Source organism: Raphanus sativus, unplaced genomic scaffold, assembly GCF_000801105.2.
Source record: "Raphanus sativus cultivar WK10039 unplaced genomic scaffold, ASM80110v3 Scaffold0059, whole genome shotgun sequence".
Classification (NCBI taxonomy): domain Eukaryota; kingdom Viridiplantae; phylum Streptophyta; class Magnoliopsida; order Brassicales; family Brassicaceae; genus Raphanus; species Raphanus sativus.
In genome coordinates this window covers 32,211-46,169 of record NW_026615382.1, presented here as the reverse complement: position 1 = coordinate 46,169, position 13,959 = coordinate 32,211, and the positions used below count along the sequence as shown (strand labels likewise).

Below are 13,959 nucleotides of genomic sequence, written 5' to 3'. Positions count from 1 at the left end.
TTTTTTTTGAATGGTGCTTTAAATAATTTCTTATAAGCTTTTATCTGTTTTTTTCAGATTCAAATTAGCTAAAAGAGGCAGTGAAGTGAGATTCGTGGACTTTTTTCGTAAACAATATAAGCGTAAAGTGACTTATCTACATCTTCCTGCAATCCAAATTGGGGCTGGTGAATACGTGCCTATGGAGGTAAGAGTTTTCGATTCAAACGTTTAACTTATTTGCTCATCATTCTTTACAATTTTTGTAAATGTCGTTCTCGTGGTTTTTGCAGTTCTGCCGTATAGCTAGTGGCCAGCCGTACACACAACGTCTTAGTGAGCAGGCATTCCGTCTTAGTCGAGAGCAAGCGAAGAATTTCCGAAGTGCTTCTGTCATAACGCCTGGCAGGAGAGAGAGTATGATACAAACGGTAAGTTGTGTATTTTTTTTATCGCATTTACCACAATTTCCTCTTAATGGCCGACTCAAACTTATTGTGGGCCATTAAAGCCCAAAATATCATGAGAAGTAAGATCTGGGCGTTCGGGTATCCGTTGGCGTTCGGGTATCCGTTGGCGTTCGGATCGGGTTTTCCGGATTTTCAGGTTTTCGGGTTTACGCTCCTAGATCCCATAGTAAAATTACATTAGTACGAGTCGGGTTCGGATAATAACACTTCGGGTTCGGTTAAAAATTATATATCATCTTAAAACCCATAAAGTAACCATATATCATTCTGATTCGGGTTATATCGGTTCGGTTCGGATATAACCAAAGTAAAAAAACATAAACTTAAAGAAAAACATAAAATTGTTAAAATAACAATAAAATGTTAAATCAAGCATGAAAACAAACATTATTTGTAAACAATATACATTATATTATAGAGAGTAGACTTGTTATTCCAATGAACAAATTATAAATTACTTATTTATAACTAATTGTGTACTTAAAATATTTTTAATATTGTTAATATTTATTATTATATATCATATTACCACGAACATTAAATTTAATAACTAAAATACTTATATATATTTCAAAACATTTATATTAACTATTAGTTTTGGGTTTTTGGGTTACCCGTTCGGGTTCGGTTAATAACACTTCGGGTTCGGATATTTTTTATACCACCCTACAAGACCCGTTCGGGTATTTTTACATTTCGGGTCGGATAACGGGTCGGTTTTTTTGGTTCGGGTTCGGTTCGGATTTCGGGTTCCGGATTTTATGCCCAGGCCTAGCCCTGGCTCTGTCCTTATACAACTCTAAGGATTTTTTTTTTTTTTAATGTCCAGATGATTAGGATTGATAAAGAACAGGCGTTAAAGCTTGTGAACAAGAAGATATCAGTGTCTGATGACTTAACCTCGATCGAGGCTCGTGTGCTTCCTCCTCCGACGGTTATTTTCTCTCACTGTTATCGCAATTGATTTTCTTTTATTGTACAATCTTTCGATGTTCCTCACGATGTTGTTTTTGTCTTGTTGACCGTTGAAATTCCTTAATTTTTATAATATCAGTGAAGAAATAACCGTGACTCCAAATGAGGGAAAATGGAACATGTTTAAAAAGGTAAAACTGTATGCCCTTGTAACTAATCCAAAAATATGCTTTTATGTTTCTTGGTATCTTCTCTTACATCTACCTTTGTGTTTTCTTTGTTTAAGAAAATGATCAATGGAGCAAGTGTAACTAGATGGACTTGTGTAAATTTCTCAACGCTTAGCCCTATTTCAGCCACAAAATTCTGTCAAGAATTGACTAAGATGTGCAGAGATTTAGGAATGGTATGGATTTTTAATCCTTTTGGTATCTGCCACACGATTTGTTTATATTCAAACGAGTCACTAACTGACTTTTGTACCTTGATACCAGCATATCCAACATATTACTCAAATCATCTCTTATGATCCTGAAAAGATTGAGGACGCACTGCGAGAGATCCACAAAAAGACAGCTGACCTCCAACTTTTGATTGTGATATTGCCTGATATGACTGGATCATATGGTAAGTTTGCAAATTGGTTGGTCTTTAATTCTATGTTAATTAATGCAAATCTGGTTTCAACGTCTCATTATTCTTTTGCAGGAAAGATCAAAAAGATATGTGAGACAGAGCTGGGCATTGTCTCGCAGTGTATTCGGCCAGGAACGATACTTGAGCGACCACACTTGTTTCTCCCCTCGCTAGCCTTGAAGATCAATATCAAGGTTTGCCGTCTCTCTCTTTCTTGTTACCAAATTTGTAATTTTCTTTTGTTAATTAAAGGTTTTCTGTACAGGCTGGGGGGAAAAACTATGTTCTTGACAAACACATCTCGATGGTACAAGACACGCCAACAATAATCTTCGGTGCTGACGTCACGCATCCAACAAAGGCCGAACAATCTTCTCTCGCTGCGGTATGAATGCTTAGTTATTTTACTTGTATCTACCTTCACAAGTATTATCTCTCACTTTTTTTTTATATAACCACAGGTTGTTGCTTCCATGGACTGGCCTGAGATAAGCACATACCGAGCATTGGTTTCTGCTCAGACTGGAAGACGTGAAATTATCGAGGACCTGTATAAGTTGGACGGCCAAGGAGAACACACTGGAATGATAAGGTAATAACAAAAAAAATATATGGTCATATCATAAATCTCTATTGTTAGTTAGTTGGTTTCCTTTCGTTATCTCAGACCACCGAAAAAAAAAAACTAATTGCAGGGACCATCTCTTAGCATTCATTAGAAAGACAAATCAAAGACCTGGAAGACTCATCTTCTTCCGGTAAGTCAACATTTTTTATGCTAATTGTAAATTAGGCATGTTAAAATAATCTAGCAAGGTTAGCCCTAACCATGTACTAAAATCTTTAACCCTAACCCTGGTTTTTGAGATAGACCTAAAATACGATTGAACAAAATAGCCCATAAATGTATGGAGTTATCTCCAATCCTGTATCACAATCTTATCTTTTGTACTTTAAAAGAATAATATGAAATGTGCTAACCCTGGCTCAGCCCTTCATGTGTAAACTATTAATGCTAAAGTAGGGATAGAGCTAGAATAGGGATGGGTTCATTTTTTGTATGGTCGCACCATGCTTAAACATTATATATAAGATCCCTAATGGTAATTATCGCTTGCTGCAGTGACGGGGTAGGGGAAACACAGTTTGGGGACGTGTTGCGTTTTGAGCTACAGGCTATACGCAAAGCTTGTTCGTCTATAGAGGATTTTCGTCCAAAGATAACCTTTGTGCTTGTCCAGAAAAGACACCACACGCGGTTGTTTCCTGCTCAAGCGGATAAGAAGGATGCTGCTACTGGCAATGTTCTTCCAGGTTTGCTCACACTCTACTCTTTTATTCAATTAAATTTTTTTGTCTCACTTTTTAACTTATTTGCATTTCCTTCGTAGGTACTGTAGTTGACACAGTTATTTGTCACCCGCGCCAGTTTGATTTCTTTTTGAACAGCCACGCAGGTGTGATGGTAATGATAATCTGTCCCACCAATTATAATTTTTTTTTGTCTCATCATCAAAACTATAAACTTTGTTTGGGTTTTAAATGTCTCAGGGTACAAACAGATCTACCCATTACCATGTTCTCTTGGACGAGAACAAATTTTCTGCTGATGATTTGCAAAGGCTTACTAACGACCTTTGCTACACGTAAGCAACATAACCTTTCATTTTGTATACGTTAACTTCAAATGAAATCTGTCTAATACCTCACAACAAATATGCAGGTTTGCCAAGACTACCAATTCTGTCTCGCTTGTCACCCCTGTCTTCTACGCCCATTTGGCTGCGTTTAGAGCACGCTACTACGTGGAGGATGAAATGTCTGCTGTGCATCTTCCGACAGTGAAAGATGAAGTGAAAGAGAAGATGTACTTTTGCTAATGTTTGGAAGGACGAGGAAATAAAAAAACATAGCATAAGATAAATGGTGGCCGAAACTCTATGCCCCAAATTTTTAGTCCAAAAAAAAACTCTATGCCCCAAATTTCACTCTTTTTTGTTTTGTTTTCGCACCTACTGTTACATATGCTTTTAATAGTATAGATATGGAACATCTACCTGTTTATATATCCTCGTAAGAGTTAAAACTCTTTACAAGAAAAAAATAGCAAAGCTTTGTGTAGAAATTATAAGGACTTGTTTATATTCAGAAGGGAAACATACATTTATCATCGTCCCCGATGGAAAAAAAGTGGGAAATTTTACATTTCAATATGTTTCATTAAAACAAACTCAGTGAAGAATAGATTGTTAACCTGAAGTGAACAGATGAAGCAGTGAAGGTTGGAGCAAAGTAAGGGACATTTGCAGAGATTGTATGTCAAGGCCTCAGATAAGTGTCCAGGATACCGGAAACCATACCCCTTTTGCAATACCACCTTCTCCTGTGTAACAACACTTAGAATCATATTCTTCTTCTCCATTATCTCCAGCCGAAAGTCCCACCCCACAAACCAGCATATTCTTCTCATTCTCCTCCACAGAGTCGGTAGCTTATAAAGAGCGAAATGAGTCTCGTGCAACCTCCCTCGGTAAGAAGTCAGCTTAATCTTCGAAGCTCTAACGCTAAGACCCACTACTAAATCACCAGAGCTGAGAAACGTCTGGAGATTGAAACGTCTAATCTCACTGCTACAAGAAGACGCTTGCTGCTTCGAAGAAGAAGAAGAACCAGCTGAGCTAGACCTCCTCAGAATAATCTTGATCCCAATTCTGAAATACTTGCTTAGGCACCTGAATCTCATCATCCACGTGGCGAATATCTCCACCGTAACCAAAGATAGCGTCCACAGCTCATCGTTTATCTCCACCTGAATAATCTGATGGTAACACAACTCATCATCCTCCAGGTTCATGTGCCTTCTAAGCAGCATGCATGTTTCTTCGTTCCAACGACGCAGCCGCTGCTTTATCATCTCTCAACGATAGATCAGGGACAGGTAAACCCACCCACATGGCCCGTCACCAAGTAAAGCAGCGGAAACCGAACCTTCTTCTTCTCTGTTCTCGGAGAAGCACTATTGCAACACTTATCAACAAAACCAGAGAGTACAAGAAACTGCTCTCTCTCTCTCTCTCTCTCTCTCTCTCTCTCTCTTTCGCGGAGCCATCGAAACCAGAGACAATCTCAAACACAGGCCTACCTTCTCGAATCCCCAAAGAACCAAGGAATGATCCGGCAAACCGATGACAGACACTCACGTAGACAACGAACAACACCGACGAGAGGCTTTGTTGCCTCAACGAGAAACAAACCGACAGAGAGACTTGTAAGAAGAGATCCATTGGACAATTTCGGACTTAACAAGGAAGAACCTTTACGACTTGGCCATATCTTCTCCGAGTCAACAAGGTCGCAGCATAGGGTTAGGTTGCAAACGACGTCGGAAACGGGAGATGAGAGCAAAGACATCTTCTGGAAGCGACAGAAGCAGCAAGTCTCCTCCGGATCTTCATCTGTTTTGGTGATAAAATCAGTAAAAAAACCCAGAAACTGAATCTCTGAGAACTAGATCAATTTTGATGATCGAAAGGCAGCCTTGGGGGATTTGAATGAGATCACAAACATAGTAATACGAAGACGATTTGATGTGAGAAAAGTCGTCTTTCGTTTCAAGCTCTAGTTGACTGTTACAGTCTTTCTCAAGTGGACTCTTGTTTTATTCAAATATTATCCAATAATAATATTCTTGGGTTGGCTGTGCGGATTTCTATTCGTTGACTTGTCTTTGAAGGGGATTTCATTTTATTTTTTTGCTTCAAGGGATTTCGTTTTTTATTGACTTTGTCTTACTTTAAAATATCAAGTTATCAACAAAATCTTATTTTAGAAAAAAAAAAGTTTATAAAATCTAACAAAAAATAAAAATCACAAATATATAAAAAGAATTATTGTTGGACGAAATTAAGCTATTGTTATTTAGCTAGAACTATTTTTTACCAAGAGTGTTGCAAAATCATTACATTTCAATATTTTCACAAAAATAGTGACAGTTTCAGAATATGGGATAGATCAGAATGACATTATTAATTAATTGATAATGAGTGGAAGGTGAGCCATATGCTAAATCATAAATTTTCTCTGTTTTGATGATGTTATAATTAAAGATTATTATGTATATTAAGAGTGGCAATTACTCAGCTAACTTCAAATATTGGTTAGCATCTCGCTGGAACAAGACTGACTCAAGGATAGAAGCCATGCTAATACTCCTACTTGGATTTCCTGTTGGTTCTTTTTCCTTTTTTTTTTTTTGGTTTAAGGGTCTTGCCTTTGCTATCTATCTTTTGGTTTGCTTATTGATTGAGCCTAATTCTTTCTTCCCACCATTGTAAGATTAATGGTTCCATGTTCAAGCAGCTTTGGTATATGAAAAACACGAGTAAACATGTATTGTTTCATTCATCTAATCTTCTCCATAATTTTGCATACATATATATATATATATATATATATATATATATATATATATATATATATATATATATATATATTTATTTATCTCTTATTGTTATTTATCTATTTATCCTGAAACATCAAACTCTCTAATTATTGCCTGATCCACTTAAATCACTCTTATCAAAGAGATTTATTTCAAGTGCTCTAAAACAAAATACAACTCAACCCAATTCCACAGTATAATAGACATAATTAAAGGTTGTAGTAGATACAAACATTAGAGATCTTCCCCGGAAGGATTATGATGAGTCTTTCTCCGATGAAAGCTGCTTAGCGAGAAGGAGAAGCCCCGCTGTTGTGAAGCCTGACAAGACGGCTGACGCATAAAACGTAGCTAGAAGAGACCCTCTTAGAGACTGCCCAGAAGAAGAACAAAAAACACATGAGACAAAATGTTCAATGTACCAACATTTCAAAACAACAGAAAGTAGTATACTTCACAAACCTTTGCGAGAAGCAATGCATTGTCATTAGCATACTGCAATGAGCTCTCTGGTATGCTTTGGATTCCCTGACTGATTTGCCATGAAAGTATCCTGTACAGTTCAAATACGAACTGTTTTACAGTACTGCTGGTAAGAGAGTTCTCAAAAGTAATAAACAAATCTTCCACAAATACCCAAAGATAAATGAAATGGCAGCTCCGGCGTATGCTTTCTCTGGACTCACAGCAACCTGAAGCTCCCCAAACAAAGAAAAAAATCTCAACTGTAAAAAAGTAGCTTCAATTAAAAAGAGGAGAAATCGTATTAAGTTATTAAGCATTACCTTAAACATCATCATCGTTTTTGAGTTGGATTCATTTGCAGATGATGTATTCGCTCGCAGATAGGACCTCTCCAGTTGTAATCATCGCTTTAGCAATCTGCGGGTTCACGTTCTTATATGCATCGATGATCCATACAGATTGTATTATTAAGTTTGATGAGTCAAGACTGGTTAATCATAATCATAATCATAATCAAACAATCAGTAGAGGAGAATTCCCACACCTTGACCATACTGTCCCATTCCCCTGAACCTCCCTTTTTCCCGCAGAAGAAACAATGTTCATCGAAAGAAGAGTGACTCGTATGCTCTTCCATTAGTCTGCCATGAAAATGCTCAGAGAAGACAACGGAAGAATGATAAAACAGTTTAAAGACATATAGAAACAAGAAGAAATCGTTAATCTTACAATTGAAAATCATGTAAAATCAAATCGTAAAGGAGTTGAATTTCGTGGAACCCAGAAAAAAAAAAAGTGAAAATTCGATATCAATTGTAGCAAAATTTGAAGCCAATTAATAACACTGGAAGAAGAAAAATTTACCTGAGAGAGATTGAATCCTAAAGGGAAAGGAGATAAACAGTTCGGTTCGTCGGTGAAAACTTTGGACGAAACGACAGTGAACAAATGTTTTTTTTTTTGTTCCTTCTTCTTACAGAGTTAAGTCCCACATCGGTTATCTATACAGAAAATAAGGCCTATAAATATATCTTCCTCTACACACCGAATTGTCTTTGGTGACACCATGAGAATTAAGTGGGACGAGAAGAATAGAACTTATTCTTAACACATTTGTATTTACAAATCTCGTGAGAGTAAGTTCTATTCTTCTCGTTCCGCAAATTCTCATATATTTTTTTTCATACTATTAAAACAAAAACTTTGTTTTCCTCACCTAACATTTTGCAATTTACTTTTAACACTAAACCTAAAATCTTTATCTTTACAATAATAGATAATAATATTTTATGAAATATTTGTCAAATATGTTTATTTTTCTTTAAATAATAACAAAATAATATTGTACAAAAATATTTTGATCAGGTTATAAAAATTGTATAAATATTTAAACTATAGCATTTCAAACACTATGCATATTTCAAAATAGAAAATAAAATATTTATGATTTTTTATATACTGAAGAAAATCTTTTATGGCTTGACCATTGAAGTTCAATTCTATTATGCATAAACTGCTTCAAACCATTGTGTATTTTTTGAATTTGTTGCATCATCATCTTGCTACTATATTTGGATGATATGTTAATTGTAGACAACAACTTTGGATATAGTTAAAGAACCGAAAGAGCAGCCTAGCAAATCTTTTTCCATAAATAATATTTGTGTCCAGCAAAACAGATTCAGGGTACATGTGATAAGTGTACGCCAAACACGTTACAGTTTTATAAGTTTTGAGTCGTTTTCTGATCTAGCTACGTTTAGGCCAACTTTGAAGATTTTAGAACTATTTTATTCCCATAACTGTGCACATGTATTTAGCAATGAATGGAAGAATTGCCACCATCGGATTGAAGCTCATATTTTTATACAGGATTGACTCTAGATAAAAAAAATTTTTTGATTATTTATGTTGTTTATAAATATTAAAATTAAATGATCAAACTTTATTACTTTTTTTTTATAATTTCAATAATTAGTTAACATAAACTATTATTAGTAATATTATACAGATTATTTGACAAGTGATATTAATTGGTACTTATTTTTTTATTTTAGATTTTACTAAAATAAATAAATGTCGGATATCATCGATTAATCAAATTCTAACAATTTTTTAAAGACTTTATCGGGTAACTGACACGTAAAACCAAACTTAACATATGTTTTTGCAGCATGATTTTACTAAAAACCAAACTTAACATATGTTTTTGCAGAATAAATAAACAAAAAGTTGTAGAGCTCAAAAACAGAGAGCAAACAACAAGTAATATAAAGTCGGAACAATTCAAGATAAAGATCAATTCTGTAACAAATAGTTTGCTGACAAACAGTAAAGTAAAACAACATGCATCATCCAAGACGAAGCATTTCAAGTCCAGAGTTTATTTTAGTTTCACCTCCAAGTTTGCTTGATTGATCACTTCTTCTGAACTTGAATCCCTCCTTGTTCCATATCCTTCATCCCCGCCTTTCTGACTCTACTAGCATCTCCATATAAATCTTTTAGCTTTGCGAGGTTACTGTTAACAGTCGCAGCTGCTGCTTTATCCTTGTTTCCATAGTCTCTTTTAGGAGTTGGCTCACGCTCAATTTGCACACTCCTGCTTCTGCTTCTATCGTCCTCGTAATCACTGCGTCTGCTTCTACTACTTTCATAGTCACGCCTTGATCTCCTATCATTATCATAATCCCCTCTCCCTTTCCCTTTCCCGGTCTCTCTCCCTCTCCCTGTCTCTGTTCGAATAATAGTCTGGGCTCTGGTGGAAGCACGGTGAGGTGCAGGCTGCCCAAATGAAACAGAGAGGGATGCTTTTACTGATGGTGGACGACGGGCAGTGTCTTCAGAGCCACGTGACATGTCTCCGGTTGAACCAGGATGGTTTTGTTGGTAAATTCATCTTCTCACAGGAACCACCGGAATACGTGGAAACAACAACGTATCAAAGTAATACTGCGCAAAAAAAAAAAAAACAAACAAACGAAATCAGATTCAGGAATTATTAACACACTAAAGCATATGGATAAACGATTCTAAAACATAAACTTGTATGGTCAAATTCTAATGGTGAAATTTACATCAAATGAACTTCCAAAACATCTTCACATTCTTCCCTTCAAATATTAATGGAAAAATGAAGTGAACTCTTCTAGCAGATAATCACAGAACGCTCTTCAGAAACATAGCAAAACAAATAAGACATTAATTATTATTATTATTATTATTATTATTATTATTATTATCTTGTACTCACCAGTCTAAGCAGCAGATCACGTACGTAAACACCCCATGGTCGTCGTCCTTCCATTTGATCCTGGCGCAAAGTAAATAAATATATTCAATTATTATTCTTGTAAAGCAGTATACCGAAAAGAATCATACACATCCTAACAAAGGTCCAGAAACACTCTACTATATTGGATCCAAACTCTAATTCATGACCACCTCTGGTTTAGAATACTAACAAGAGCTTCTATACTCTAAAATACATATTAAGGAATTAAAGAAAGAAAAAGATGCTAAACTCACACAGAAACTCTACAAGAATCCAGATATGTATGAACAGGCAAATGCTTTACGGCAGGCATATTTCTTGAGAGCTTGATATCTGTAAAATGCCATTCATAATCGTACGGTAATCTAGGAACATGATAAAGAAAGTTACCTCATCATCATCTTTAATGTATGGTTCATACCATGTCCACAGCGTCTTTGCATATCTTAAATATAGGAATCAGACCTGCAAATATAGTAGTAACACGTGTCAGATCCAAATCAGTGAAACATATAAAAACAGATAAGACAAGGTGTTATGACATTGAAGGAACATCGATACAAAATGCAAGACTATAATAACTTCCAGACCAGTAAACCAAGGAAGCAAACGATTGAAGGGAAGAAAAAAAACTCCACATATATCCTAGAACTTTAAATAGACCACCGGTGGCCAACTAAGAGTGAGATCAGTTGCGTGTTTCAATACTGTTAGTGAGGGAGACAGAGTAGCTCAAATTTAAAAAAAAAAGAGACTCAAACCTTGATTTGAAGAAACTGCTAGCAAAGAAAGGTCCTATTAATAACGGTGTGAGCAACACAAAGAAAGAAAGAAAGAAAGGCATCCAACTTTTGTTTTTGGAAGTGAAAATCTGTTAGGAAACACACAAAAACAATTACGTGTAGGCTCATCATACCCCTTCAACGGGGGATTAGTTTCAGATGAGGAACCCAAAGATAAGAAGAGGCTCTCTAATTTATTTTACAAGAAACAAAACAGCACACAAGGGTATATAAATAAATACGCACATGTGTTGCTCTCGTTCTTAGCAACTATATATCTTCCAGGGTTAATATAATGCAAGAAGATGGATTAAGAAGATTGACTCACCGCTCTGATATAAGGAGAATCAGTGTGAGTTGAATTTTAGAGGAGACAATACGCTGTGGAGGGACCACGGCAGTTTCCACCCATCCACGGCTAACGATTTCATCAATGATAAGTCTTGAGACCATAAAGCTCTTTGAAATAGTCAGAAGAAACAATGTTCATCGAAAGAAGAGTGACTCGTATGCTCTTCCATTAGTCTGCCATGAAAATGCTCAGAGAAGACAACGGAAGAATGATAAAACAGTTTAAAGACATATAGAAACAAGAAGAAATCGTTAATCTTACAATTGAAAATCATGTAAAATCAAATCGTAAAGGAGTTGAATTTCGTGGAACCCAGAAAAAAAAAAAGTGAAAATTCGATATCAATTGTAGCAAAATTTGAAGCCAATTAATAACACTGGAAGAAGAAAAATTTACCTGAGAGAGATTGAATCCTAAAGGGAAAGGAGATAAACAGTTCGGTTCGTCGGTGAAAACTTTGGACGAAACGACAGTGAACAAATGTTTTTTTTTTTGTTCCTTCTTCTTACAGAGTTAAGTCCCACATCGGTTATCTATACAGAAAATAAGGCCTATAAATATATCTTCCTCTACACACCGAATTGTCTTTGGTGACACCATGGGAATTAAGTGGGACGGGAAGAATAGAACTTATTCTTAACACATTTGTATTTACAAATCTCGTGAGAGTAAGTTCTATTCTTCTCGTTCCGCAAATTCTCATATATTTTTTTTCATACTATTAAAACAAAAACTTTGTTTTCCTCACCTAACATTTTGCAATTTACTTTTAACACTAAACCTAAAATCTTTATCTTTACAATAATAGATAATAATATTTTATGAAATATTTGTCAAATATGTTTATTTTTCTTTAAATAATAACAAAATAATATTGTACAAAAATATTTTGATCAGGTTATAAAAATTGTATAAATATTTAAACTATAGCATTTCAAACACTATGCATATTTCAAAATAGAAAATAAAATATTTATGATTTTTTATATACTGAAGAAAATCTTTTATGGCTTGACCATTGAAGTTCAATTCTATTATGCATAAACTGCTTCAAACCATTGTGTATTTTTTGAATTTGTTGCATCATCATCTTGCTACTATATTTGGATGATATGTTAATTGTAGACAACAACTTTGGATATAGTTAAAGAACCGAAAGAGCAGCCTAGCAAATCTTTTTCCATAAATAATATTTGTGTCCAGCAAAACAGATTCAGGGTACATGTGATAAGTGTACGCCAAACACGTTACAGTTTTATAAGTTTTGAGTCGTTTTCTGATCTAGCTACGTTTAGGCCAACTTTGAAGATTTTAGAACTATTTTATTCCCATAACTGTGCACATGTATTTAGCAATGAATGGAAGAATTGCCACCATCGGATTGAAGCTCATATTTTTATACAGGATTGACTCTAGATAAAAAAATTTTTTTGATTATTTATGTTGTTTATAAATATTAAAATTAAATGATCAAACTTTATTACTTTTTTTTTATAATTTCAATAATTAGTTAACATAAACTATTATTAGTAATATTATACAGATTATTTGACAAGTGATATTAATTGGTACTTATTTTTTTATTTTAGATTTTACTAAAATAAATAAATGTCGGATATCATCGATTAATCAAATTCTAACAATTTTTTAAAGACTTTATCGGGTAACTGACACGTAAAACCAAACTTAAGTTAAATGACTTCCCAGTTAATGTACAGTAAGATATTCTATTTGAAAGAGTGAGAAAATTAAAACCTATAAAAAATAATGAATTATATCTGTGTCTAAAGTTTAGTTAATATGCAACCGGCTTTTGTTTGACTATCTAAAACATGTTTATACAATAAAATCAAATCCAACCAAAAACCGGTATATCGCAGAACCGGTTAGGTAAAGGTCCATATAATTTATATCTTATGTTTATAACAACACTAGTGGTATTCCGGTGCTACGCGCCGGATTTGTATGTTGTGTTCTTACGTGAATCTACGATTCGTTTTTTGTTTTGTGGTTTTAGTAGTAAAAAAATATGTTCAAAACTGCGAAAATGAAAATATGTTGAAAGAAAATAATATTTTTCTAATCTTGTTGATAGTGGTTAACGACCCTAGTGCATTATTTTGTTTAAAGTTGTTTTGTTCAAAGTAGAATAGCATAAGTGGTTGTTACTAATCGATTTAATAAAAATAGAATAAAAAACCGATAATCGTAAAACAATTAATTTAGTTAGAATTTAAACATAGAGTAAAGTTGTTGTTTTATTTAGAAAACATATTTATCTAATCAATTAATAGAATAATTATAAATAATTTAAACTTGTACTAATATATTTAGGTCAAATAATAGAAATATAGAAGAAGTTTCAAATTTTATAAAAAATAAGGGTGAAATCAATTTTTGGTAAAACTATTGGTAAAATTATTGATGATTATATAAATAGATTTTTCAAATTATCATGTTGACTTTTAAAATATAGAGGTGAGAGTTGTATGTGTTGTTGTGTTTCACAAAAAAAAAAGTTTAAAGGAGAGCAATTTTTAACCGTGTGTAGTTTTGTCAATTTTTTTTGGGTCAAAATAGTTTTGTCAATTTGTATATGTATTATCATATAGCAATCTCAGTGGCCTGGTTCCGACCCAACTTAT

The 13,959-nt window shown here is 34.3% G+C and overlaps 1 protein-coding gene and 2 pseudogenes across 1 annotated transcript; 1 reads left to right on the top strand and 2 right to left on the bottom strand.

The window, feature by feature from the left end:
- The first annotated feature begins 1,278 nt into the window (after positions 1–1,278).
- Positions 1,279–4,066, top strand: LOC130500914 (protein argonaute 5-like). The gene is made up of 12 exons (XM_056995836.1): positions 1,279–1,383; positions 1,504–1,555; positions 1,651–1,770; positions 1,859–1,991; positions 2,073–2,194; positions 2,266–2,385; positions 2,462–2,592; positions 2,696–2,758; positions 3,124–3,314; positions 3,392–3,465; positions 3,552–3,646; positions 3,724–4,066. Exons 2-12 carry the CDS (start codon positions 1,544–1,546, stop codon positions 3,878–3,880), a joined length of 1,218 nt encoding a protein of 405 aa, XP_056851816.1. The 5' UTR covers positions 1,279–1,383; positions 1,504–1,543; the 3' UTR covers positions 3,881–4,066.
- A 77-nt stretch (positions 4,067–4,143) lies between these two features.
- Positions 4,144–6,201, bottom strand: LOC130500920 (F-box protein At5g39450-like; annotated as a pseudogene).
- Positions 6,202–9,172: 2,971 nt separating this feature from the next.
- On the bottom strand, positions 9,173–11,829 carry LOC130500924 (pre-mRNA splicing factor SR-like 1; annotated as a pseudogene).
- Positions 11,830–13,959: the final 2,130 nt, after the last annotated feature.

Excerpts from the sequence above, each read along its gene's own strand:
- LOC130500914 (XM_056995836.1), top strand. Across the intron at positions 2,195-2,265 it reads CCTTGAAGATCAATATCAAG|GCTGGGGGGAAAAACTATGT; the intron begins GTTTGCCGTCTC and ends TTTTCTGTACAG. Across the intron at positions 3,315-3,391 it reads TACTGGCAATGTTCTTCCAG|GTACTGTAGTTGACACAGTT; the intron begins GTTTGCTCACAC and ends TTTCCTTCGTAG.